This window comes from Plectropomus leopardus, chromosome 12 (assembly GCF_026936395.1).
Source record: "Plectropomus leopardus strain MGB_pleo_1.0 chromosome 12, ASM2693639v1, whole genome shotgun sequence".
Lineage (NCBI taxonomy): Eukaryota > Metazoa > Chordata > Actinopteri > Perciformes > Serranidae > Plectropomus > Plectropomus leopardus.
Genome location: NC_142187.1, coordinates 20675996 through 20701388, shown reverse-complemented (window position 1 = coordinate 20701388; position 25393 = coordinate 20675996). Strand labels below are relative to the sequence as shown.

Genomic DNA, 25393 nt, shown 5'->3' with positions numbered 1-25393 from the left:
CAGGAACAATTAGGTCTGCTGTTTTGCAAGCCTGCATTTTTACGTCATTAATGCAATGCAGTTCCTGATTGGCTGCTTACGTTATCAACTACACTGTGAATCCTTGATTGGCCCATTTGGATTTTAAGCCTTAAACGTCTGGGTCAATGTCAGTGTTTTCTTGTGTTGCATGCAGACACCTTTTTATTAGCATTTACACCTCTTGAATCTGAGAAAATTTATTTTAATTTCTTTCAAAAACACAGGGAAATCATAATGACCAACTTGGCAAGAAATGTCCCACAAACGGCAAAAAATGAGTAAAAAGGTGTGTGGGGGGTGGGGTCATTAAATATGATCAAAAAACAAGGAAAAATGTCCAGAAAACGAAATGTATAATTCTCTTAATTTATTTGAAATTATGTTACAGAAAAAAAACATCTTTTTTTTTTATTTGCATTTTTCGTGAGGTCGTCTTTTTTCTCTTTTTTTTTTTTTGTTTCTTGCTCATGTTTGGGCTTTTTCTTGTTAAATTGCAAGCCACCCTCTTCCCATGTTTTGAAAGAAATCAAGTCAATCTGCTCAGGTTTCAACTGTTAACACCAAAATAAGGCATTAAGTAAACTGTTAAATAAAAAAAGGCTTCTCTAAAATGCAAAGATCACGAAATGATGATAAAAAGTAGTTGAACACAAAACTGTAGCAAATCAAGTATGGTTTACTGAAACCGTCCTTGACAGGTTGTTGCTGTTGATGACACCAGTTGTATTGCTTCAGGAGCATATCATATTACTAGCTACTAACATTCCTTCTGTACAGTTCACAATGTTTCACCTTGTAGTCAGTTTCTCAAGGCAGCAGAGTCTGTTGCACCTCTTGTTTTGAGTGCTTCCCAGTTCAAAGGCAGCCACCAGTGTCCATGGATATATGGTACTGTATGTACTTTGTTCATGAGCATGGGTAAGACAAAGCACATGCCCCAATACAGATGCTGTAAAACCACTTTAACAGAACAGTTTAAATCAGCTCCACAAAATTGCTTTACCAAGAGGTGAAGGTCAGGAACTAAATCAGGTTCTACATACTGTTTTTTAAACCCTCTTGTAATATTGTGGATATACAGTGTTTACATTTGCTGATATGTAAGAATTGATCATTCCAAAAAAATAAACATCTGAAAAGTGCATTTTTTACATAATTGTTTGTTTGTGTGTGTATGTGTGTGTGTTGTATGTTAAAGTAAGACTCTGCCCAAAATCTGTTTTCTGAGTATCACTAACCTTAAAAAGTTATAGGTTGATTATTTATCTACATTATTATCTACACCCCTTATGCCGTTTCCTTAAGCAATCTTTAAATTACAAATGAGTTAATGTTTCATTTTAAACTGGAATCGTTTCACTTAAAAAGGCTTTTTGTTATTCCACTTACTTCTTTGCCTACCTTTAATCTTTGGTTCTGCTTATATATTCCATATTTTCATTTTGTGTCAATTGTATATCAGTTACTACCAAGGAATGTTTGTTTAGTCTTGCATGTCTCTGTTGTGAATGAAGAATCCAAAAACGGCGAAAATTCACGATGAACTGAAGTCAAGGGAGGCTGCGTTTAATAACGGTAAACCTTCAGTTCTCCAGTTGTATGCTGAGTATTTCCCAAGCATTTGCATTTTTACTCAAATCTTATGATTTCAAACACCTTTGTATACAAGTAGCATGCTCCTAAGCAAGTGCAAGCGTTTAAACTCTGGTGGTGTATTCCTTTAAAATCTCACCTCCCAGCCAGTTCAATGGCTGACAAGAGACAGGTGTGGGTGAGTGACAGCAGAACTCTATTTATCCCGTCTATTAATGAACTAGGGGACTGGATTCAGCAGAGTTCAAAAGCATGCGCTTTTCCAAGTGTGCTACTCATCCACGTGTGAGACTGTTTATGTGGAAGTGTTTTAAGTGGTAAGGTTTTGGTGAAAGTATATGTGTTGAAGAAGTACTGAGCATACAACTTGATAAATAGGACTTGGAATATACAGCACTAATTGTGCAAGAGTGTTTTAGTGAATGTCTTATATAGTTTTGCTGTTGTTTAATGCAGCCCCCTTTTACTCCAATTCATCAAGAGTTTTCTCTGTTTTTGGATTCTGCCTTCATTAAAAATCAACCCACATAGCAGTGGTGAAAGTAGTAGTAGCTGTGATTGGTCAGAGTCCTGCAGACACACAACAACTGGCCAATCAGAGCTCCTGCTGTTTAACTCCATATTAATGTTTCTTTTTTCCACTGTGACACAGCTCCAAGCTGACTGCACCCAGAGGAGTAAACTACAAATGGTGAACATCTTACTTCCTACATCTTGTGGTGAGTGTTTGATACTCAAAAGTTAGATTTTGGGTGCAGCATCACTTCAAAGTAATAAAGGTATGGATCCACTGGAGTCTTTTTATATTTGGCAACATTTTTCAGGTCAAAAATATAACAGACGCACACATCACCTGAGCGCATCATCAAAATGCAGCAAGCAGGGTGGTAATTTTGCAAATCCATTTTCAGTAGCTTCCTGTGGTCGCACAGTTAATCTTGGATAGGCACTAGTTAACGCCTCCTCTGAAGAAGCCTCCAGTGGAGCTGTACCATTCATGTGCATGTACAGTAAACAGTAGTAAATCAATCACAGTCTAATGTGTGCTGGTTAGGAGAAAATCCCCTGTATGGTGTATATGTCTATGCATCTCCACTGCTGGAGAACTTCCATATTTTTTTGTATTCATCAATACATTGGCTTGTGTTTGAATGCCCTTATCTCAATTAGAAACATACAACCAAAACAAAATGTAGTTTTCGCTTGTTTTTGTGTGCACACGTGTGTGTAGGCCTGTTTGCGCATGTGTGTGTATGTATGTATATATGCACTTGTTCTCAGTGTCAAACTTAAACTTGCTCTAGTCCTCTTTGTTCACACTCGCTGCTCCACCCTAAAGACTGGAAAATCATTGCAAACACTGATCACAATGTCACTCCCTAAACCAACCTACTCCCCCGCCTTGCTGCTCCCCCCAGCTCCACTTTTGAACTTCACCACCATGACGGTGATGTTGTCGGGGCAGCCGCGGTAGAAAGACTGGAGGACGATGCTCTTGGCGCCGAAGTGAGGCTCGTCCAAACGCTCGCGGACAAACCGAACGGCCTCCTCATTGCTGAAAGCGTCCCACAGGCCATCTGATGCCAGGATCATGAACTCTGGCTGCAGCTTGTCCATGTCAAAGGTCATGATATCGGGGTCGGGAATGACTACGTTGAGGTTCTTCAGTGGGTAGTCCCCCAGAGAGCGCGACATTGCCAGGATTCCCTGGACTCTCCAGGATCCATTAAAACTGATGAAACCTCCTGGAGGGGAAACATAAGAATTAGAACATTTAGTCTTATGATCTGCTAATGTGGAAATATTTTTGAGTTTGTTTTGAGTTTGGTTTGACAGCAAACCAAACTGAGCTTGAAAAGTGATGTCTCAAGTACGGAAGCCATTTGAGATAATTAAACAGAGCTCACCTGTAAAAATACTCTAATCACACAGCTTAACTGTACGTAAGGCCATTTCCCCCAATTTGATTAAAACAAAAAATATCCTGTAAATCATTATAAAGAGAAACTGTCTTGATTAAAAAAGCCTCATGTAATATGTAGAAATTATTTTGCGAAAACTCAGTCAATTGTTTAAGATACTAATTATTTTAACGAAGCTTCTCATTGTTTTGGGATAAGTAAGCCATTGTTTTGAGATACTAACTATTTTTGAGATGCCAGTCATTATGTTGAGAGCTACTCAGTATTTTGAGATAATAACACATTATTCAGACAATCTTCACATTTAGAGATACTAAGTAATTATTTTGAGATAAAGCAGTCAATACTTGGAGATTCTAAGTGATAATGTTTAAGATACTGACTTATTTGGAGATGCCTGTCATTATTTTTTAAATACTAACTCATTATTTTAAGATAACAACGCATTTTCTTTTAGATAAGTCAGTCATCATTTTGAGATACTATGTCATCATTTTGAGATGACTCATTCTGATTATGGTCAGTCAATATTTTAAGATACTGAGTCATTACTTAAAGAAAGCTCCTCATTATTTTTAGATACTAAGTCATTATTTTTGTGACAGCTTCTCATTATATTGATTTATATGATATTTTTTTCATACCACTACCATCCTAACCCTAACCAAGAAATGGGCTTCCAAAGGTTTCTATTTCATCTAAATCTGATCACAGCTTTGTTTAACACAATGCTGTTCCTAAATACACCAACAGATGGCAACAGAGGATCCTAAATTCATCCACATGAGGGTGCAGTACAGGTATATTCACTTTGTGCTTTATATTACAGGATTGTGTCTCTCATCATGTACCCGCTCTCTTGATCCTCTTGCGCTCTTTGAGCTGGTATGGCTTGTGGTCATGGGATAATGCAACAGCATTGCCATCCTTATCACACAACACACCACGGGAGTCTCCAACGTTTGCTACGGTGAGTTCTCTGTCTGACAGCAGCGCTATTAGACATGTTGTTCCTGCAAAGAAAAAAAGAGAAAAGAGGACAAGGAGGAATTTAGAAAAATGTTTTTAGAAAATGTCTCAACAATTCTGAATCAAATCTAGCCACATGTTTATTTTAAAAACACAGATAATAACAGAAACTTGGGGTTTATCACACCATAACATTTGTTGTAGCCTGTGATGGTTCACAAAACATTGCATAAAGGTTTTTTGCTATCAAACTGCCCTATGTTGCAAGTGAAAATAATCCATATACGGTAATTGCAATTCCTTTCTGTGCCAGATTTAATAATCACACAAAACAATCATAGTTTATGTAGCAAATAATAGAAATAAAGTTAATGTTTGTTTAGTGTTATATGTTTAACAAACAAAGGTTCAGATAAAAACGAGTCTTAGAGCATTCTTGGACTGAGTCGAAAATGTCAGTGAATATATCTCCAGGACTAAAAATGTCAAGTGGTGTGATAATATCTGCCTCTTTTATATTTACATTGATATTCCACGCTATAATAAATACAGTGATTCATAAAGATTACACATCACCTAATCCCCAGGCCTGAGAGTACATGTGGATAAACCTATAATGAGATTTAGGAATGTTTGACCTTTAATTTGTGATTACAAATTTGTGGAAGAATCAAGTTATTACAGTTTTTCCACAGTCATTTTAGTACATCAGATCAGAATTGAAAAGAACATACATTTAGGCATTAGGTCAATGCATAATTATTTACATGCAAAATGGCTGAAACCAACTGTTCTAACCCGTGAAGCATGTTCTCTATACTTTAGACTCTTTTTTTGCAAATGTGTCCTGAATTTATGACTTGCTGTCAGGTGAATCTTGAGTTTCACTTATTTAAGGGACTGTGTAAAATTCTCTAGATCAACCAGTTCTCTAAAACCACTCAGAGGCTCAGCACTGCTTGTCCAGTTCTGCTTTAGTGGTGTTTGTTGTTTTTTTGTGCAATGCAGTGTTGTAAAACTTGTCTGGTCTTCTTCTTTTCTGTATTGCAACAACCTTTTCTGTACACGAGTTACAAACATTAAAGTTAAAAATGAATGTGAATCCTGTTCACAAGTGGCAATCTACTGCATCTCATACATACAGTAATGTGTAATTTTGTACTGTTGAAACTGATATATGCTTTACAGAAAAAGTGCAGCCTTGTGCATTTTTAGTCACCATCATCAAAACCTTAGCCATAGTTTACATCAGAAAATACTTACTAACAACATGGCTAAACATTTTGACTATCTTGTTTGTAAACAATGACACTAGGACTTCTGATGGGACTGACACGTTAACTGATATAAATATTAACGTTCAAATATATCCTAAGGATTTTGAGCAAGGTGAAGGCTTTTGCAGGTTATTTATTGTGTGGTGCTGTTTGTGTGGATTATTTCAAGAAATGCACTTACACATGTTACATGTGTAGTAAAATATTACATGTAACACACTAGTAAAAAAAAAAGTAGCTTTTAAGGAGGGAGTATTTTTGATTAATTTTTTTACTGTACTTGTACTTTTTACATAAGTATATTTTTGAACCTACTTTTAACTTCACTACATTTGCCATTTATACCTTTGTTACAGGTAGTCTGCTCTACGTCTCTTGCAGATGCCAAGTTGACAGCTGCCTGGAAGAAAAAGTAGTCTTGTGTCCTGTCTTCCGACCACGATGCGATGATGACAGAGCAAAACCCAGAACAAGAGGCGACTTCCAGGGACAATCCCTGACCTGAGACCTCCACTTTTAAAAGTCCTCTTCTAACATCCACAAACACATTGAGGTAAGTTGCACACACTGTAATGCTAAGTGAAAGTGAAAATGTATTAAAATGCAAACTAATGTGTATTTGGAGTAATTTATTTTCAGTACTCTGAAATCAAATGTTAACCCCTTTTACACAGCCTGTTTGAGGCAGTATTATTGCACTGCTATGCCGCCTTGCTGTTCTTTATTAAAGGTACAATTGGGGAATGGGGGGACAGAGTTGTTTTGCCTTTGAGCCGGCAAGGGAGGTAGTAACGGCGCCGAAATAGTGTCTATGTAAAAAGGACAGCTGGCAAGACGGGATTATGGGCTTGATGGGTGTGGCGTTTTGACTGCTTGTTACATATGCAACCCACTGCAGGAGATTTAATGAGCAGCTAGCAGCTGCAGCACTTAGCACCTAATTCAAAGAAGAATAACAGCATCCATAAATGTCCCTGCAAAGGAAGACATCAGCTGCCATACAACAGGGACCTTAAATTGTTGTTATTGTCATTGCTTTTGTTTTAACAAAATATATATCATACATGTCAGGCGCTGCTGACATGTATGATATATGTCACACTAGGGACTAACGCTGCTGTGTTAAAGGTCACACCCGTCACACCTCTTTTGATTCTGCGATGCCAGCATGCTATCTAAATCACATACTGTAGTGGCATTATGTCTACATTGTTTGGTTATGTGTAAAAAGGCAATGGAGGTATAAAAAAGGGACTTTGTAGCAGCCCTATAGCGCAATCTCTGTGTAAAAATGATAGATAATTGGAGACACATAGTTTAAGTACAACTATGACAAATAGAGAGAGTGAAAAAGAGAGAGAGAGAGAGAGTGACAGAAGTTATCATTGTGTCATTAATATGCTGAACTGACACAATGCCATACTGTCACCAAACAATAAACAATAAGGTAAAACAAGAGGCCAAAAACAACAATTTTTTGAGGTCGGTGTATCAAATGCCACCAACTGATCGATCTGGACTGCAGCTCTAAATTTCACATCAGCGCAGAGTATCAGCTACACTAACGTCAGTGTGCAGCAGCATAATGTTACAACACAGCAGTCTCACTTCTTCTCAGTCAGTATTACAAGTGTAGCGAAACAGTCAAAGAGGTAAATGTCATTGTGTTGACAGGATATTATGCAGGAAATGTGACATTTTATTTGATTGCTGAGGTGCTGCATCCTGTAAGAGGCATGAATGCCGAACAAGCCACTGCTTGAGACATCACCCTGCTACGGTGCAGAGCAATTCAAGCGAAATGTATAGTTTCTGATAAAAATGTATTACAGCGAAGAGACACATGTCTGCTAAGTTTGTCATGTATTTGTGTGTGTACTTCATATGTGTGGGTGGGATTTTGGGATGTTTCAGCTTTTTTCAGCTGGTTATTTTCGCTTCCCAGGACCCTCATTCAGCTTTCCCACGAGTCTCCCTGTCTCCTCTCTGTTGGCTCATAAAGTGTCTCCAGCACACACATATACATAATAATATACATATCTACACTTCCCACCACTCTCCTCCGTATTCTGACCTGCTTCATCGTGGTTGGCAGACAGCTTGTCCAGCATCTCACGATCCACAGTCAGGATGCGCTGCTCGAGAATGCTGCTGTAAGAGAGAGCACTCTCTCTCTTCTCTCTCTCAAAGGCCTGCAGCTGCTGCTTCAGGGAGTCTGGCAGGTGGGCCTTCACATAGTCAGCTGCAGCCTGGGAGAGAGGGGGAGGGAAGGGGAGACACAAAGAGGGTTAGACACCGGAAGGTGAATAAGTAAAGGCAATGCACGGAGCTGTTTTGGCATCAAATCAGTTTAAAAGTTTGGAAATTTCCATCCAATTCTGCAGCTACTCTCAGCTCTACGGGAGGATTTTTCAGTGCATGACTGTACTGTTCACTCTGTTGTCAACCTAAAGGGATAGTTCAGATTTTCTGAAGTGGGGTTTTGTGAGGTACTTATCCATAGTCAGGGCCACCACTGCAGACGCTAAGCATTTTACTGCTTTCTAGCAACAAAACATATATTAGCCACCTTAAATGTCCCACATCAATATTAGTGTAGATAAACACTAGTTTAGAGGTTTCACTGCTTACCTTGTTATCAGTTCTGAGAGGGAACTGAAGCCGTTATATCGCCCTCTTCACAGCCAGATTCCATTGAGAAAAACATTCATTTTACATCGCTGAACACGTAATCTGATAGTTTGTTTGCGTTCATGTGTGACTTTGGCATTTGAAAGCGTTACCTTGCATTCACCAAGGCCACATGATAACACAAACAAATCAATCGAGGTAGTGGTCGACCAGCAGCTCACATGTTTAGCAACTTAAAATGTATGTTTTTCTCAGTGGACTCGTTGTTTTTCTTAATGGTTTTGACAACAGCACAGATGAGAAACTGACACCAATAACAGCCTCCCCTTTGGAGAGAGCTGTTTAACGGCAAAGTAAAACAGTGAAAATATTCTAAGTATAGTGTACACTTAAACTGTTATTGTTTTTTTTTCAGGTGTGACTTTCTATAGATGGCGAAAATGCATTTCGTCATCGACCCCTCCACAGCAGTAAATGGGGTTGGCGCTTAATGACATCTACTGTATGTAATACACACTATGGATAATAGTCTCATACAAACTCACCTCAAAAGATCTGAACCATCCTCCTAAAAAGTGCTAATAAACCTGCTGAAAACTACTGGCTGAGCACTGAACAGCAAAGAGCCATATATTTCCCTCAGGGGTTGTGGAGACTGAAACAGAGCTAAAAGAAGAGTTTATTTTGTCAGGTGGCCAAAAATACAACATCAAATGAAAATCAATGTTGTTCAGTCATGTGTAAATAGGCCACTTTTTTTCGAACATGTTCCTCATAACAACTTTATGAGGTATATTTATGTAAGCGCATATATATATATATTTGTCAAAATGTGTTAACAGCTTGCCCCCAAGAGCCCAAAAATTATAAATACTGCATAAAAAAATGTTAGTTGTTTGTTGTTGGAGGTGCTTTTATTTTCTACTTCATAGGATGAGAAGTTCATTCATATAACTGGCTGCAATGTATTATACATATCCATTTCATCACCCTTCCCCTGTGGTAATATGCAACTCAAATTTAGACGAGTGCTTTTTTGGTTTCATACAGCAGGTGCTCTGTGCTGAATTATTGAACAGCCTCCACATCTTCTAGCTCACTTGCCCTCCTCCTGTTCCTGCCCTTATTTATCTGCTTCTTCCCTCATTTTCTCTGCCAAGATTCCCATTATGCTAATGCTGCCGAATCAGATCTAAAATGGGAATTTTTTTCATCATCTTAATGCCCCGATTGATAGAGAACATATTTCATATCCCCAGTCCTGGTGAAAATTGTCGAAAAAACTTTTTTTTTTTTTTTTTTTAACATGTAATGGCTTTTTTCAGGGGTTTTTACCGGTTTAAATCAACAGGTCCATTTGTTTTGGAGAGGAAGAAACCTGAGCAGATTATTCTTCTCTTGCTATGAAACCTCCTGAACCTCTGGCTCTTAAGTTATCAAAGAAAAAATATGAGCACTCATTAACAGGTACACTGTTTTGCACTGATTTGTGTTATTCAGTGTTTTTACCAGTTTAAATCACCAGGTCTGTTTATGGAGAGGAGATCTCTGTGGATAATTAGGCTCATGGTAAAAACCTCCTGAACAATGGAAACTACAGGAATTCTAACTGTGGGAAGTCCCATCTGGTTGCAATGCGTAATCCTCACAGCCAGATGCCACTAAATGCTCCTAAATGTTCCTAAATCTAGATGGAATTGGGAGTAAAATATAAGGGAACGGGACCTACAAGCGATTGTGATATTCCCAATAATCACCAGAGTTTAACCATCTCTTCCTGTTGCCCCCCCTCACCTCTCTCTCTTTCCATTTTGCTGAACAAGTATACTCATTCATTTCTTTAATTGGAGAGAGAGGGGCACTCAGAGAGCCTCTATCAGGAAAAAAGCTTCAGGTGTAAATTTCCATTTGGCGCAAACAGCTGAAAACGCCAGAGCCAGTTACAGACGCCATAAATTACTCAAATATTTTCACTCTCTGAGGATTTAATAAGTGAATGTAAAATACTGGACCAACTTTATTAAAGGTTAATTAATTTTCATTGTGGAGCTCTTATTGACATCATGACTTTATTTAATCCTCCTTTCCCCTTGAGTCCCTCTATAACTATTAATTCATTTTTATGCATTAGTAGTGTGAAAGCCTGTTAAAGTTGTAAATGACTCAAAGTTTGCTTTTACAGCAAACAGTCTCAGTATATCATTTTCAAAGGGGAGCAGCAGCTTGTGCTGACTTTTATAATTCTGGAGCCATAACTCACAGCCTTGATAAAAATACAGGAAGAAAAAAAAACAGAGACGTGTTTGAGAAACTCCCTGCATATTTTCGGAGCAGGAACTAACTGCACTGCCAGAGACAGCCTGTTCTATCAGCCTGTATTTGGTTTGGCGGCATCGCTTCATTTAATATTGGTAATGTTTGTTTGTGTTTACAGTTGTGCCAACCTGCATGAACTTGGATCTCCACACATGCTGAAAATTTCCCGACAACATCATTAGCATCAAGAGTCCCAGAAGGTAACACAACTTTCCAGAATGACCCATAAAATCACTCGTCTCCCATCGATTTAATATCTGCATTAGTGCTTAGTTTTTAGACTGGGAAGTGTGTGTGTGTGTGAGTGTGTGTGTGTGTGTGTGTGTGTGTGTGTGTGTGTGTGTGAGAGAGAGTGTGTGAGTGAGTGTGTGTATGTTTCCATATCTCAGGATGAGGTTTGTGTATTGATGCTAACGCCCTATAATAGCAAAGGTCAGAGTGACCCAATCTTTTCAACCACTGAAAGATAGAGAAAGGATATAAAAGAAGGGGAAAACAAGCAAACACATGTGAACACATATGTACAGGAATGCAAATTTGACTGAAAAAAAGGGGAAAAACACTCGCAGGATAGAAAAAGTAGAAAAGGGTAGAAAGAGAGATGAAAGGACAGGCAGGAAAGATAAACATTTGTTTAAAGACAGGAATAGATGGAGCAATCCAGATGGGTAAATACTCTCTGCTCTCTTTTTGTTGTCTCCCTCTCTACGATTGAAAACAACCCAATGGTGCTCTTGCAGCTGTCTTCAAGAAATGAGAATGGTTAGGTCCTTTAGTATTTTTTCTAAAATCAAATTAAACCAAATGTAGTTGCACATAGAGGTTAACGTTGATTGTTTTTTTTTTCGCTCACTCAGTGGTGCAAGTGGGTCAGAAATCTTGATGCAAGCTCGCTCTTGGAGAGTTTTAGAACCCACTTCTACTAGTTGGTTTGGGATGGCTCTTGATGTGGCAGAGCCTCCGCGTTAGGGGTGTGCCATATCATATCGTTCACGATAATACAACGATTTTTAATGTGAAAAGAAAAGTTGATGTCAAGATCATGGCAATATTTTAACGTGTTGACATAATAACGTGAAACTGCTATAGCTGAGAGCAAGTCTGATACCGGTTACTGTTGCTTAGATATTTTGTTTAGTTTTTAATATTATATATATATTTTTCACTTTTTTTGTCAAATCAACAAGAGTATTGTACTACTGTAATACTCTGAAATATTGTGCCATTATTTTAAGGCCTTATTGCCCACCCTTACTCTGTGTGAACAGGAAACGGAGTGGAAGTGGGCAGGGTTGTCCAAATTTTTGAATGGGGTCCAGATAAAATAATGAGAAAAAAATTGGGGGCCATCTGCTTCTCGCATTATATAGGTTACTGAAAATGATCGCATACAAGACACACATACATACATACAGTGTTTCATCTTCCATGGAAAAAGTTTTCAACTTTCCACCGCTACTGAAAGTGACGGCTCTCACTGTTGCTATCGTTACGCTTCTTTGTTTTCTTGTTTATCAAATCTTTATGAAAACACACAAGTTCAGCACTTGGTGTACATCTACAAACTGTATGATATACCTGCCATGAGCGGAAAATATGCAAAGTGTTGCTTAATTAACCAATATTGCGTGGCAGACCTCATGTAGAATATTTTGCAAGACAAGCTGTGGGCTGTTTAAAATCTGTCCAAGGGCCATGAGTGGCCCCTGGGTTGGACTTTGTGATGGACAGTTTACAGTTCTCCATGTCTCTCAAAGATTTTCTTGTTGTGTTTATTAAAATATAAGAATAACCAATGTGAAAGAGGAAGACTGGGTTTTAAATAATGAACTTGTCCAGCGTCACTCAGTGAAATATGCTATACACTGGAGTCTCTTGGGGACAGTGGTGGTGATGTGACAGATGGCGTCCAGGACACGTGGTTTAAAGGCAGCCATGAGAAACGGCTGACCCTTGACAACACAGGGAGGAGGAAAGACAGACAAAACCCTTGCATACATCACTAACCCCTATGCGCACACAAACACACACACACACACACACACACACACACAGTCTTTGTGATGAATCTAGAGTCAACTCCCTCATCGGCAGTGGGATTGAGGAGGTGTTTACACAAAAGAATACAATGATGGGGAAGGGGATTGTTCTGTTGTTCTGTTTGAAAATGGGGCGAGTCACTCAAGTGGTGTGTGTCTGAATCCCAGTACTAATAATTGTGATCCTATAGAAGCATCTCTGTGGTGCTGAGCAGAGAGTTGGCCTTGTCCTACTGGTTGTTATTTTCTATATTTTAAATGATTTATAAGCCTAATTTCCCTGCCCTAATATTAATACCCCAAAGCGACTATTCTCGCCATATGCTTTCTCCAAACAGCTTCCTTTCTCAGTGCTTTGAATTCAGTTGATGTTAGCACATAAGCAGCAGGTATTTGGGTCTGGGTGAGTTCAAACAAATGCAAAGTGACCATGCATGAATTACTCAACGTGCATACAAGGCACAAGCCCAGGACCCAAAGTTTCAGCGCACACAGAGACACAAAATCACAAAATTACCTCACTAAGTTGCACAATTACGACAGTCATTTAACAACCAAAAAAGACACAAAATTACCTCAAAGAAACCTAAAATACTCCAAACAGACACAAAACAACCACAGAGACACAGCCAGACACCACAAAAAGATGCATGACAACTCTTACTACTTTGTAGGAGAGGTGGTGGGGCCCTTTGCATATATTTGCCCAAGGGCCCATTGTCTCATGATCTCCCCATGGTAATACCTATTGTTGTGTAGCCTAATGTCCCTCCCCTGAACTTTTTATATGATATAGAATTTTGACTTTTGCCTAGTATGATAGTGATAATAGATTTACTTTTTTTTTGTTTACACCTAAAAAAAGGGGAAAAACAGCAATTCTCACTCTCTTTAAAGAGCTCTTTTTCTGTCTGCTCTGTTCAATCCAGCCAATCCAGCTGATGCTATCATGTGAGCAGCAGCAGGTCTTTGGGTCTGAATGTGTCCAAACAAAATCACAGTGAAATCATTGTGTGTAACCCCCCCCCCCCCAGCCTACCTCTCCACCGTGACCGTCAAATATCCCGAATATGGACGGGTGGCTCTTGTTGGCGAGGTCGGTGAGCACCTCGAAACGGTCCTCCATGTGATCTCTCCTCCCCTGTATGGAGTACACAGCTACGTTGTTATTCTTGAACTCCCAGGTTTTGGAGAACTCTGCGTCCAGGACACTGAGGCCTCCCAGTCGGTCATTCTGCATCATCTCCGCCACTTTCCCCTTCACCATCTTCACGGCGTCCCGGCTGGACTTGACGATGGTTTTCACCTCGTCCGTGTGGAAGAAATAACTCCACAGCGCCAGGCTTATGCACAACAGAAACAATGTCTCCGGCCTGAGGAGAAAATAACGCATGATCCGACCCAGAAGAGACAAGAGCGTCATTGTGTCTCCTATCATCACACGCAACCAAACTGCGGTCTGTCTCTCTCCTCTTTTGCACAATTCACTCCATCCGCTCAGCGGAACTATGAAGAAATCGATTCACTACCACGATGTCCGACAAAGACTGAATTTCAACATTTAAAGTGCTCCTCGGAGGCCTGACTTTTCTACAAGGGGCGCATTTACGCACTGTGCGCGGCGGGCTGCCAGACACCGGGCCGGGGAGCGCAGGACAAAAGCGGGCAGGCCACCGTCATTGACTCGGTCCGTTATCTCGGTCCTATCTTCGGCTCTCTGAACAGCTGCAAGAGAATTCTCCGAGTCGAGCCGATCTCCCACAGCCCATTGTAGGATGACGGATATTTTGGGTTAGACCCACCCCGACACGAGACATGGGAGTCACCGGGGGGCGAGAGTCGACGATGTGAATAAGAGTGTCCTCCTTTTCCGTCGCTGACCCCGTTTCCTCTCTCCGATTTGTGTCTGTTCAGTCTCCGCATCAACATTTCATTTTTCACACACCTCCATTCTTGAGTTGTGTCAAACCACCAAGAATTTTCCCGGAAATCAGCTGTGGTTGACGCAATAAATCAAACACACGAGCAGAGTATAAATGGATGTTTTTTACGTTTAGGTTTTATTTTGAAAGCATTTAGCGGAAGTCTTTTTCTATAGTGCCTACCTTGACAAGGCTCATTCCTTAAACGTAGTCGGCGCTGCCAAGAGTGCGCAGCTGCAAACTCGTACGATGCACAAGCGAAACATTGGATCCAATGGCGGTGGCTGCGGAATGAAATGATGATGTCATCCAGGATAATAGCCCATGACACATCATGCTGATGTCAAATCTAGATACAGTTTCACTCCAAATTATCTGCCATTCATCACGGAACATCTATGGCCCCGCTTACTTTTTTTATGAACAGCTGGACATCAATTGATATAATAGAATAGGCCCATAATAAAATATAATCGCAAGAAAAAATAATCCATATTGTGGAGACATACTTACCTATAAATTTGCTACAATACACATGCAACAAAAATTGAATTTACATTAAAAATTGCATGAAATAATAATAACTTACTTTAGATCATAATATAGCTGTTACTGCCCAGTTTTAAATTTGAGAATAGGCCTTTGTTTCGATGTGATTACAGCACTGACCAAACACTTCCCTCTGGTGGCTGTCTGGATTCACACACCTCTGACAGTCATCAATATTATACCTGTATATCATGGCAATTCACACAAAGCAGTCTTCACAAACACACACATACACCACTTAAAACAGTCACAAATTTTATTGAAAATTAAATGAGGCAGAACTTTAAAGCCCTGCAGTAGTTTCTTTTGCTGCTTGTTCCAGTAGTAGGGTGCTGGAAACCAGTCTTCCCCAATTCAGAGTTGGCTGTGATCTGATGTCATGGTTTTTCACCTCAAACTCAACTAAGGATGTTAAAGGTTCAGCAACTTAAAAAAGAAGGTGTTATGAAAGAAAGTTAGGCCTTTTTCTGTTTTGAAAGGTGCAACTATACAAGTATTAAATAATTTGAATCTTGATTCTTTGACAGACTCTAAGACAATGGGCCCCTTGGCCAAGACATGCAGAAAGTCCCACCACGTCTCCTACATAGGAGCAAGACACCACAATAATAATAAATGCTAACCTCTTTTTTGTTGTTTTGCATCTCTTTGTATTTTTTATGCATCTCTTTGTGTCTCCTTGTTGTAATTTTAGCCTCTTGCTTGTTTTCATTTTGTAAGTGGCTCTCTGTTTGTGTCTGTTATTATTTAAAATCCCTGCAGCTGTTTTGCATCTCTTTGTAGCTGTTTTGTGTGTCTGTGATAATCTTGAGTTTCTCTCTTCAAGTGAGATTTTGCAGGTGAAGGCCAGGAGGGCCCCTGACACCCCAGGGACTTGGGCCCCATGTCGATAGGTGTTTTTTATTCCAATGACAGACTTAAGAGGGGTGTTTAGGGGATTAAACCTAAAAGGTTTTATGGGTCTCTTTTTTATTTCAAACATTCCTGGTTTACAACAGAGGTTACATAAAAACACATTTCTGCTAACTATGGATGTGATACATTTGCACATTTCATATGTATCATGTCAATATTTGTAAATTGACATAGTAAATGTGTTCACTTTGTCTTTGGGAGGTGAATTGGGTGAATTGGGGGGAAGGCTGCCAAGCAGCAGACCACAGTTTCAGACCAACAAACAGCTAAATCAGTTGTGTTTTAGTGAGTCATTGCTGTATTTCCAGCTGCTTTTCATATACCAAATACAGGTGTTTTGTGGCAACCCATTGCTATTTTTCCAGCAGAGATTGATCCCTCAAAACCAGGTATTTCAAGCAAAAAACCTTTTTTTCCTAATCATTAATACGTGGTTTCTATTTACAAAGTTTCAAAAAATCTAAAACAAAATAATGTGAAAATGAAACAAAACTAAAAATGTGTACAAAATATTTTTTATGCCGATTAGGTGGCTGTTTGTCAGGATATATGCTCAGCTAGACAATTATAGATGTCCGTGGTGAACTTCTCTGCCTTTGTGCTCTTTTGAGTTGTTCTTCTATTGTTTTGTCACGTGCATATCAAACTGCTCCTCATCTGAATTTTGTGGGGAACTGTAGCAACCAAGAGGAGTCAATCCGAGTCAGTGTCAGAGCTTTGAAACAGCATCCAGCACACTTTCTGAGACATATAAAGCTCAGCTCAGTGGGACCAGGTTTCCATGAGGTTTACTGGGCTCTTTGGGTTGATTTGATCAAGGAGTCTAACGGTTGGATCAATGTTGCCACGTCGTCTGTTTTGGGACATTGATCCCTCTCCCACTGGGTGTATGGTGATCCATTTTCTGCTTTGAGGTGCTGCCAAATGGTGTGATCACTGCGAGGTGTTGCACCTTCATATGATATGCTTTTCATCACTGACAATGTGTGAGTTTGTGTGTGTATACTGTATGCTTACATGTTCTGTCAATCTGTTTTGCGTAACTTTATATTTCTGCTGTTTGTGTACAAAGCAAGTATGTGTGTGAACAACGCTTTAGCAGTGTGCACACTCTCGGGCCCTTGAATCATATCCCATATCACAAAGACTAAAGTCTTTCCTTGTATGCAACCTGCTTTATTTCATATCCCTCAGGAGTCATGTAATCTGTTCTTGCCAGCCCACCTACCTCCTAATAACCCCAGGTGTTTTCTGTCCCTTGTTCTCTCTTTGGGCTACTGGAGCAATATAAGGAAGGAAGGAGGCTTCCTGCATCAATCACTAGTTGGAGGGGATGGAGTGAAGACTCAGAAGCATTTACATCAGAGGGTAAGGTGCACTTTTTGCTATATTATACTTCGAAAAAAGTACTGCACCTGTTTAGTTTATATTCTTCCACTCTTCTCCTTTACAGCTTATTTTGTCGAGCCCTCAGTATGCCTTCTGTTCGCCTTGTCTTCCTGACCACTCTCCTCGTGGTACTGATGGCTGTGCTGACCTCCAGCGCCAGAACAACGCGCTGGCCCAAACCTCAGACCACCAAGAAGCCCCCTCGAGCTGGGGGCAGCGGCGGAGGCGGGGGTGGTGGAATTGGACGGACCACCACCACGACCCCATCCCCTTCCAGCCTGCACACAGATGAGACAACTGAAGTCATGATGGACGCTTACTCCCTTTCCCCGACAGACAGCACCACCTACTCCAGCGACACTTACTCCACCGAGTTTCACACCGACGCCATAGTGCCGCCCGGTAACACTCTTGGAAACTATACCCTTGACTACAATGAATGCTTCTTCAATTTCTGTGAGTGCTGTCCGCCAGAGAGAGGTCCCATAGGGCCCATGGGAGAGAGAGGGCCACCAGGACCGCCGGGAGAGAGGGGCCCTCTAGGTAAAATGGATTATCATTTTCAGGTAAATTGTCTTTTAGACTTCAAAATTCCATCTTCAACCTTTCTCTGTTTTCCAGGGTTACCAGGTGAGAAGGGAGATACGGGGCCCAGAGGACCTCCAGGACCAGCAGGACTACCTGGAGCCAACGGACTCAATGGCGACATAGGTACAAGGGGGCTTAACAGCAGAAGACTTTTTAATTGCTTCTCCGTGTCTCTCTCTCTGTTCTTCTCTCCTTTTGTGCAAAAAGCTGTCCTGTGTAAGTACTTTGTGGATGTCATTTTCTACGCTTTATTTATCAAAACTACCACAGGTGACAAAGGTGATCAAGGACCTGTGGGTCCTCCTGGTGTCCCTGGGATCCCAGGAAAACCAGGAGAGAGAGGTGTGTATGTTTTTTGAGAATATCAGTAGTATCAACATTGTATTCATAATAGAGAATCTCTTTTAATCATACTAAATAAGATTAGATTAAAATAAGTAGAAATACACCCTACAGATGTTAGTAAATGTGCATTATTACTTTAAAGGTCCATTGTGAAGGATTTAGGCAAATACATTGGTAGAAATGGAAAATAATATAATAAGTATGTTGTCTTTAGTCTATTATCACCTGCAAATAAGAGTAGTTGTGTTTTTGTTACCTGAGAATGAGCTGTTTATATCTACATATGGAGCGGGTCCTCTTCCACAGAGTGCACCATGTTGTTTCTACAGTAGCCCAGAATAAACAAACCATATACTGGCTCTGGATAGGGACATTTGCATTTTTGAATAGACCACCATAACTAGAAGCCCCTCTGAGATAAGAGCATTGGAAAAACACTAATTTGTTTACCATGAAACTGCTTTATTCAGCATTTTTACCATCTTAAGTCACAGGGTCCATTTGTTTCGTGGAGGAAGAAACCTCTGCAGATACGTAATTTGACTCCAAGTATAAATCTTCTTAATGTATGAATCTTATTATTATTATCTGAGAAGAAAGGTATGGACACATCAGCAGGTGCTAGGCCAGCAGCCAATCTCAGACATACCAAACAGCACTTGAGAGACACTGATTTGTAACATGAAACTGTTTTATTCAGCGTTTTTACTGGTTTTAATCCCTGTCTGTTTGTTTTCGAGAGGAAGAGAACTCTGCCGATAATTCAGCCGGTAGAAAACCTCCTGAGCTATGCACATTGAGGGAGTTCTAACCAGGAGAACTTTTAGCTGGTTTTAATATGTAATCCTTATTGCTAGATGCCGCTATATCCCCTTAAATCCTACACGCTGTTCTTTTAAAATTAAAGCATTCCAATTAAAACATGTCTTCTTGTGTAAATATAATCTCATCACATACTATAGGTGATCCGGGCCCCAGAGGAGAGAAAGGTGAACGTGGCTTCAGCGGTCTGAAAGGGGACCCGGGAGAAAGAGGAGAGCCTGGCCTGAATGGGACTAAGGGCAACACTGGGCGAGAGGGGCCTATGGGTCCCCCTGGGGTTGCCGGGACAAAGGGTCAGAAAGGCGAACAGGGACTCACAGGCGAGTGTTTACCAGGTGAGAAAGGTGATGTGGGTGAGCGTGGGACTCCTGGTCCAAGAGGTGAGATGGGCCCCCCAGGAGTAAATGGAACTGATGGTGCAAAGGGAGAAAGAGGGGAGCCAGGGCCTCCGGGAGGGAAGGGTGATACTGGTGCCAGAGGGCCCCAAGGACCTCCAGGAGGGAGGGGCATGGCCGGGCTGAGGGGGGAGAGGGGAGTGAAAGGTGGGCGTGGGCCCCGGGGCCCTAAAGGCTCACCAGGTGAGAGTGTGGAGCTGGTCCGCTCTGCCTTCAGTGTGGGCTTGTTTCCCAGCCGGTCCTTCCCTCCACCCGGCCTGCCGGTAAAGTTTGATAAGGTGTTTTACAACGGCGAGGGGCACTGGGACCCAGCGCTCAACAAGTTCAATGTCACCTACCCCGGGGTCTACTTATTCACTTACCACATCACCGTGCGCAACCGACCCGTGCGTGCTGCCTTAGTGGTTAATGGCATGCGGAAGCTGCGGACTCGGGACTCTCTGTATGGACAAGACATTGATCAGGCGTCCAACCTGGCTCTGATGCAGCTGAGTGAAGGTGATCAGGTGTGGCTGGAGACACTGAGAGACTGGAACGGAGTTTACTCCAGCAGTGAGGATGACAGCACTTTCTCTGGCTTCCTGCTTTACCCAGACTCAAAGACCAAACCTACTGCTATGGAAAACCTGTGACTGCAACCTCTGACCTTGACTGAACCCTGACCTTAACTGCTTGTAGACTCTGCACAACCTTCAGCCAATTGCACTGCTTCGTCAAATTAATGTGATTCAGCTCAATGCTGCCGCTTCTCAATCCGCTCGCTGCTAATCAAACCAAATGCTTTGCTTGCCTCGCTGTATTTGGAGATGGATGAGGCTTGATTAAACTGCTGTATGCAACACTTACGCTCTTTGTAACAATGCATTAAAAATGACCCTGCTTGAAATGGATGACCCTTGAGTTTTATTTATTTAGAACCAGGACTAGAAGCTAATTTATAAGCCATTAGTCACTGCAATTACAATAGATAAGCCCTGTGTCAGTGAGGCCAATACAAATTTGAAAACAATTGAAGTAAATAGTCCATGATTGCATTTGATTCCCACTAGAGGGTGTAAGGTGCCCAAGTTTTGCAAGGATGCTTTTGAGAGGAGTGTTAAATGCATCAGTGCAGAGGAAGTGATGAAAAGGTTGCTGACAGTGAATAAGAAGATGGAAAAAGAAAAGATTTTAAATTCCCCCCAAAAATTAAAGACTTGACATTTTGTTGTCCACTTAGTGACTGCAAAAATACGGAAGATAAATACTTTATCCTTTAAATCAGATGCCTTTCACATAGCAGGATGGTAAAAATAATTCTTGCGGACTCTCGGACACCATTGCTTGTCTTTCACCACAGCTCTGGCTCTGTTTAACTTCCTGAATTTGTTATGTGAATGTGGTGATTTACAAGACAATACAGCACAAAAACAGTGAAATCCTTGTTGTTTCTCCTAATTATCAGATTGAAAGCAGTGGTGAAGGTGCTTCAGACCCACAAGAGCACAGAAGATTGATATGGGTTCATGAAAGCATCATCCAGAAGATGATACAAGGTAAAAAAAAAATGCCCCATCGACATTAAAAACAGATTAGCTGCCTTGGCACGAAACACAGAGGATAACCTTCTGCAACAGAGAAAGATGAATGCACTGTAAATAATATTCTGGTGTGCCTGCGCTGTACAATGAAAAATAGCATTTATTTATAGCTATATTTCATTAGACTCTAAACAGTCAAGACCTCAAAAATGAAAACGACTCCTTTTCCTGCACACAACAGCAATTCATCTGGAAGATAAATTGCATTTTTATTTCTCTGAGAGGCAACTGAAACATTTTAATGTTTGGATGTGTTTATTAGAAAGACAGCAGGGAGACTGCCTTACCAAGTATTAAAATATTTTTCATTGTGCAGTGTTTCCTCAGTGAAAAACACAAAAATCTGTCTAACTAATAGAAAAATTTAAAAAAATGTCTTATGTCTATGTCTTATCTGACATTTTAAAAAAGTAAACCTTATAAGAGAGATATTTTTAATATTTAATTATGTTAATATTGCCATGTTTTGAGCAGATACAATTTTATGCAATAATTTAGCTTCAAATTTTAGGTTTTATTTACAGTTTAGGTGTGTGTTATGCTAAAAAGGGATCAAGACAAGACTAAAATTCCATGTGTGGTGAAGGAATAAAAAAATCAGTTACTATATCTATACTTCTAGTTTACCATTTCTGACCACAGTATTTTTGTGGGTTTTGCACTGATGCATCAATAGGATAAATGATATTATCATAAAATGATATTTGATATAATGTATATTTTAAGTAATTTTCCCTCCAAAATCAAGTATGCATTTACTATATCTCCTCTTTATTATTCTCTGTCTGACACATTGATTGTAAATAAGAAATACATTGGCCCTACATCTGTGAATTTCATATTTACATAAGAGTTGTTGGCATGCATGCATGCATGCATGTCTCATTCATTTGTTTACAAATCTGCGTAAGAGCTGCAGTTTTTCTTTGTGGAGTTAGCTCCACAGAGCATCGTGTATGTTTCCTCTGTTCTCCGGAGGGAGACACATAGTCTGGAGTGTACTCTCGACCAGGAATGTAGTTGGTGGCAAATAATTAGAAAAACAATTACTTTATGGGAAATACGGTGACATAGTAAATGTCAAATCATGAGCTGTGTTTTTGATTATGTCAGAGAAAACATCATTCATTTGTGTTCATCTGTGTCTGTTGAAGGAACGCTTGAAAAGCATGTGATGCATTTTTATTCCACTTCCAACATCTGAGCAATTAATTTGAGCATGGGCCTAAAGTTTTTAGAATCAGATAGTGACCAAAGGAGATCACATTTATGACTGATTTCACCATCTAGAAAGAAATGTTTCTGGATTTTTATTTTCAGTTTTGGGGCTTTCAAAGGTCCAGTGGGTAGGGTTTTGGGAGAAATATTGGCAGAAATGGAATATAATATGTATGTTTTCTTCCACCGTGTTTCTACAGTAACCCTAAACGGACAAACTAAACAGTGGCTTTAGACAGGGTATTCACATTTTGGCATTGTCAACTGTAGTTAGCAACCCCTCTGTGACTAAAGCATCAGAAAAACAGATCTTTTAAAACATGTAACTGCTTTATTGATTTTTTTTTTCTACTGATTTTAACACCTGGTCCATTTTTTTAGCAAGGACACCTCCACTGATGATTCAGCTCCCAGTAAAACCTCTTAAACGTCTGAATCTCTGTGTGGTGAGCACACATTAGCAGGCACTGGTCTAGAAGCAGCATCAGAGAAAGTGATTTGTGACGTGAAATTGCTGTGTTCAGTGTTTTTACTGGTTTTGATCACCTGGTCTGTTTGTTTTGGAGAGGAAGAGACCTCTGTTCATAATAGGTCTACATGTAAAAAAAACTCTAACAGGGAGAAGTCTCAGCAGTTGCAATCTGCAATCCTCACTGCTAGATGCCACTAAATCATCCATTAAGCTAAAGATGTCTCTCAACTGGAGAGGTTTAATCAATTGGAAAAACATTTTTGGGGAACTGTAAGCTAACTTTAATACAGGACATATGTCCTGGTTTAAAGAACTATACAGTTGTGTTGTAGTAGTTGATGAGGTGGGTGTGCTGCCTGATAGGTGGGTTACCGAGGGGGAAGTGGGTATACGGTCCTTTATATTTCAGTGGCTTTTGGGCTGATAAGTGTAAGCGGCCAGAAAGTGAGGAGGGTGTACCCGGTATACCTGCACACACCCTCCACTACACCACTGTTAAAAAAACCTGTTAAAGAGGAAAGCTCAGAATGACATCTCCATCTACTGGTGAAAAACATACATTTACCTTAAATTTCCACCTTATTTATGCTGCTGTTAGTGGTGTGTGTGTGTGTGTTAAAATGTTATTTTGCTTGTTTGTTTATAGGCCTATCTGTGGATGTGTGTATGGTGTATGTGTGTGTGTGTGTGTGTGTGTGTGTGTGTGTGTGTGTATGTGCATTTATGTATTTTCTACTACTCTGTGTGAAAATATAAATAACTACCTTGGCGGTGTGTGCAGTGTAATCTGCTCCCAGCAGCCTGGATTCCCACTGTGAGAAAGACAGTATATTGTTCCTGCAGCACCACAGATAACAACTCATTAGCATACTGAATCATTTGGCTGCAAGAGCCACTCTGCCACCCATCTGCACTGAGCTGATAAACACACACACACACACACACACACACGCACACACGCACGCACACACACACACACACACACACACACACACACACACACACTCACACACTCACACATCCATGCAGAACAAGCACATACACATTCGCACAAGCCTGATCTCACAAATACACACACAACATACACACACACACACAGGCACAAGCCTCCTCTCATCCCCTCCCTTTCGATCCCTCATATACACTCCCTGTATCCCTTTCTTTTTGTGAGTCTGTGTGTTTTTGGAGAGTCAGGAACACTAAAGCAGGTAAATGTTTGGCAGGCATTAACCCAGAGGGCCCCTCAGTGGAGTCCCAGCACAGCCAGAGCAGAGCACAGGAGAGGTCCCTGAACACCTGGATGTCTCTGATGCTCTCTGGAAGCAATTTTAGTTTTTAGAAACGTCTAAGATGCTGTTGTAGTGGTGGTAAAGCCTGCTGTGTAGAGTTATGGAATATAGGGAAATAGACTTCGGAAAAGTAACATTTATGTTGCAAAGCAGCAGCCCCTCTGCTAATTTCTTATTAATGACCGCAAGCTGGTGAACATAACTTTTGGATTGCGTCAGTGAATAACTTTCGTGCGGTGGGAGTCTCGACCAGTGTGGCAGTTTCACATTGTGTATAGACACAACAGTGTGCAAATGAGTGCAACAGAGGCTGTCAAAACCACTTTCACAATGGCAGGATATCCTGCAGGTCACCGAGCCATGTTAACCTCTACAGGAAGTTGTCACTTGCTGGGAGGAAGTGAGGATTCCAACGTCCATTGGGGGAGTTTCATAGGGAGTTTGTGGTTTCAGCTATTCACTTTGTACTGATAAGGTGTGAAATAGTTGCATGGTCATGTTATGCCATTGCCTGCCCATAGGAATTTGTCAATTGGAATATGCAGTTATGAGTTAGTGTGTAAAAGGTAGTCATATATGATAAAATGTGGCAAATAAGTATCAAATGTTCAGTTTCTGGTACCACGAAGCAATTGAACTGACTTAAACCAAGGCCGTAATCATAATACATATTCATAATACATATTCGTGATCAAAAAGACTATTTCACTGTAGATTCTGATGATAACATGGTTACCTTCTCACAATTTTATGCTAAATTTCTGTCAGAATATTAGCTAGCTAACATACATTTTGTGCATTAATGAGTAAACAGCCCATTCCCTCCAGTCTGCTCTCATTCTGAACTTTCAAAATACCGCTGCTTGGTCAGAGATTTTAGTGTCAGACACCGATGCACAAAGGCAGCTTTCGTGCTGATTTGATCTGTGGCTGGGCGGTGTTAGTTTACAATGCAGACAGACAGAGTCAGTTTGAAACACTGTTGGTAGCAAGTTAAAGTAAGGAGCTGGAAAGTTCCTATCAGGTGGGTGGCGATGGAGGTGGATGGGTCCAACAAACCCTGAGCTTTCACCTGGGAGCCCGCTGTTTGAATCTTGTATGAATGTTGCACCAAACCATGATGAGTTTTTTTTCTGAACCT

General features: G+C 40.5%; 2 protein-coding genes across 2 annotated transcripts; one reads left to right on the top strand and one right to left on the bottom strand.

Moving 5' to 3' along the window:
• Positions 1-677: 677 nt before the first annotated feature.
• Positions 678-14725, bottom strand: ppm1la (protein phosphatase, Mg2+/Mn2+ dependent, 1La). Its single transcript, XM_042498352.2, has 4 exons — positions 13808-14725; positions 7857-8031; positions 4388-4549; positions 678-3359 (listed from the first exon to the last, which is right to left on the bottom strand). The coding sequence occupies exons 1-4, from the start codon at positions 14204-14206 to the stop codon at positions 3004-3006; spliced, it is 1092 nt and encodes a 363-aa protein (XP_042354286.2). The 5' UTR covers positions 14207-14725; the 3' UTR covers positions 678-3003.
• otol1a (otolin 1a) lies at positions 4366-20573 on the top strand. Its single transcript, XM_042498357.2, has 8 exons — positions 4366-4506; positions 6164-6335; positions 10848-10929; positions 17399-17522; positions 17608-18086; positions 18165-18254; positions 18402-18473; positions 19439-20573. The coding sequence occupies exons 5-8, from the start codon at positions 17630-17632 to the stop codon at positions 20323-20325; spliced, it is 1506 nt and encodes a 501-aa protein (XP_042354291.1). The 5' UTR covers positions 4366-4506; positions 6164-6335; positions 10848-10929; positions 17399-17522; positions 17608-17629; the 3' UTR covers positions 20326-20573.
• The last annotated feature ends 4820 nt before the right edge of the window (positions 20574-25393 follow it).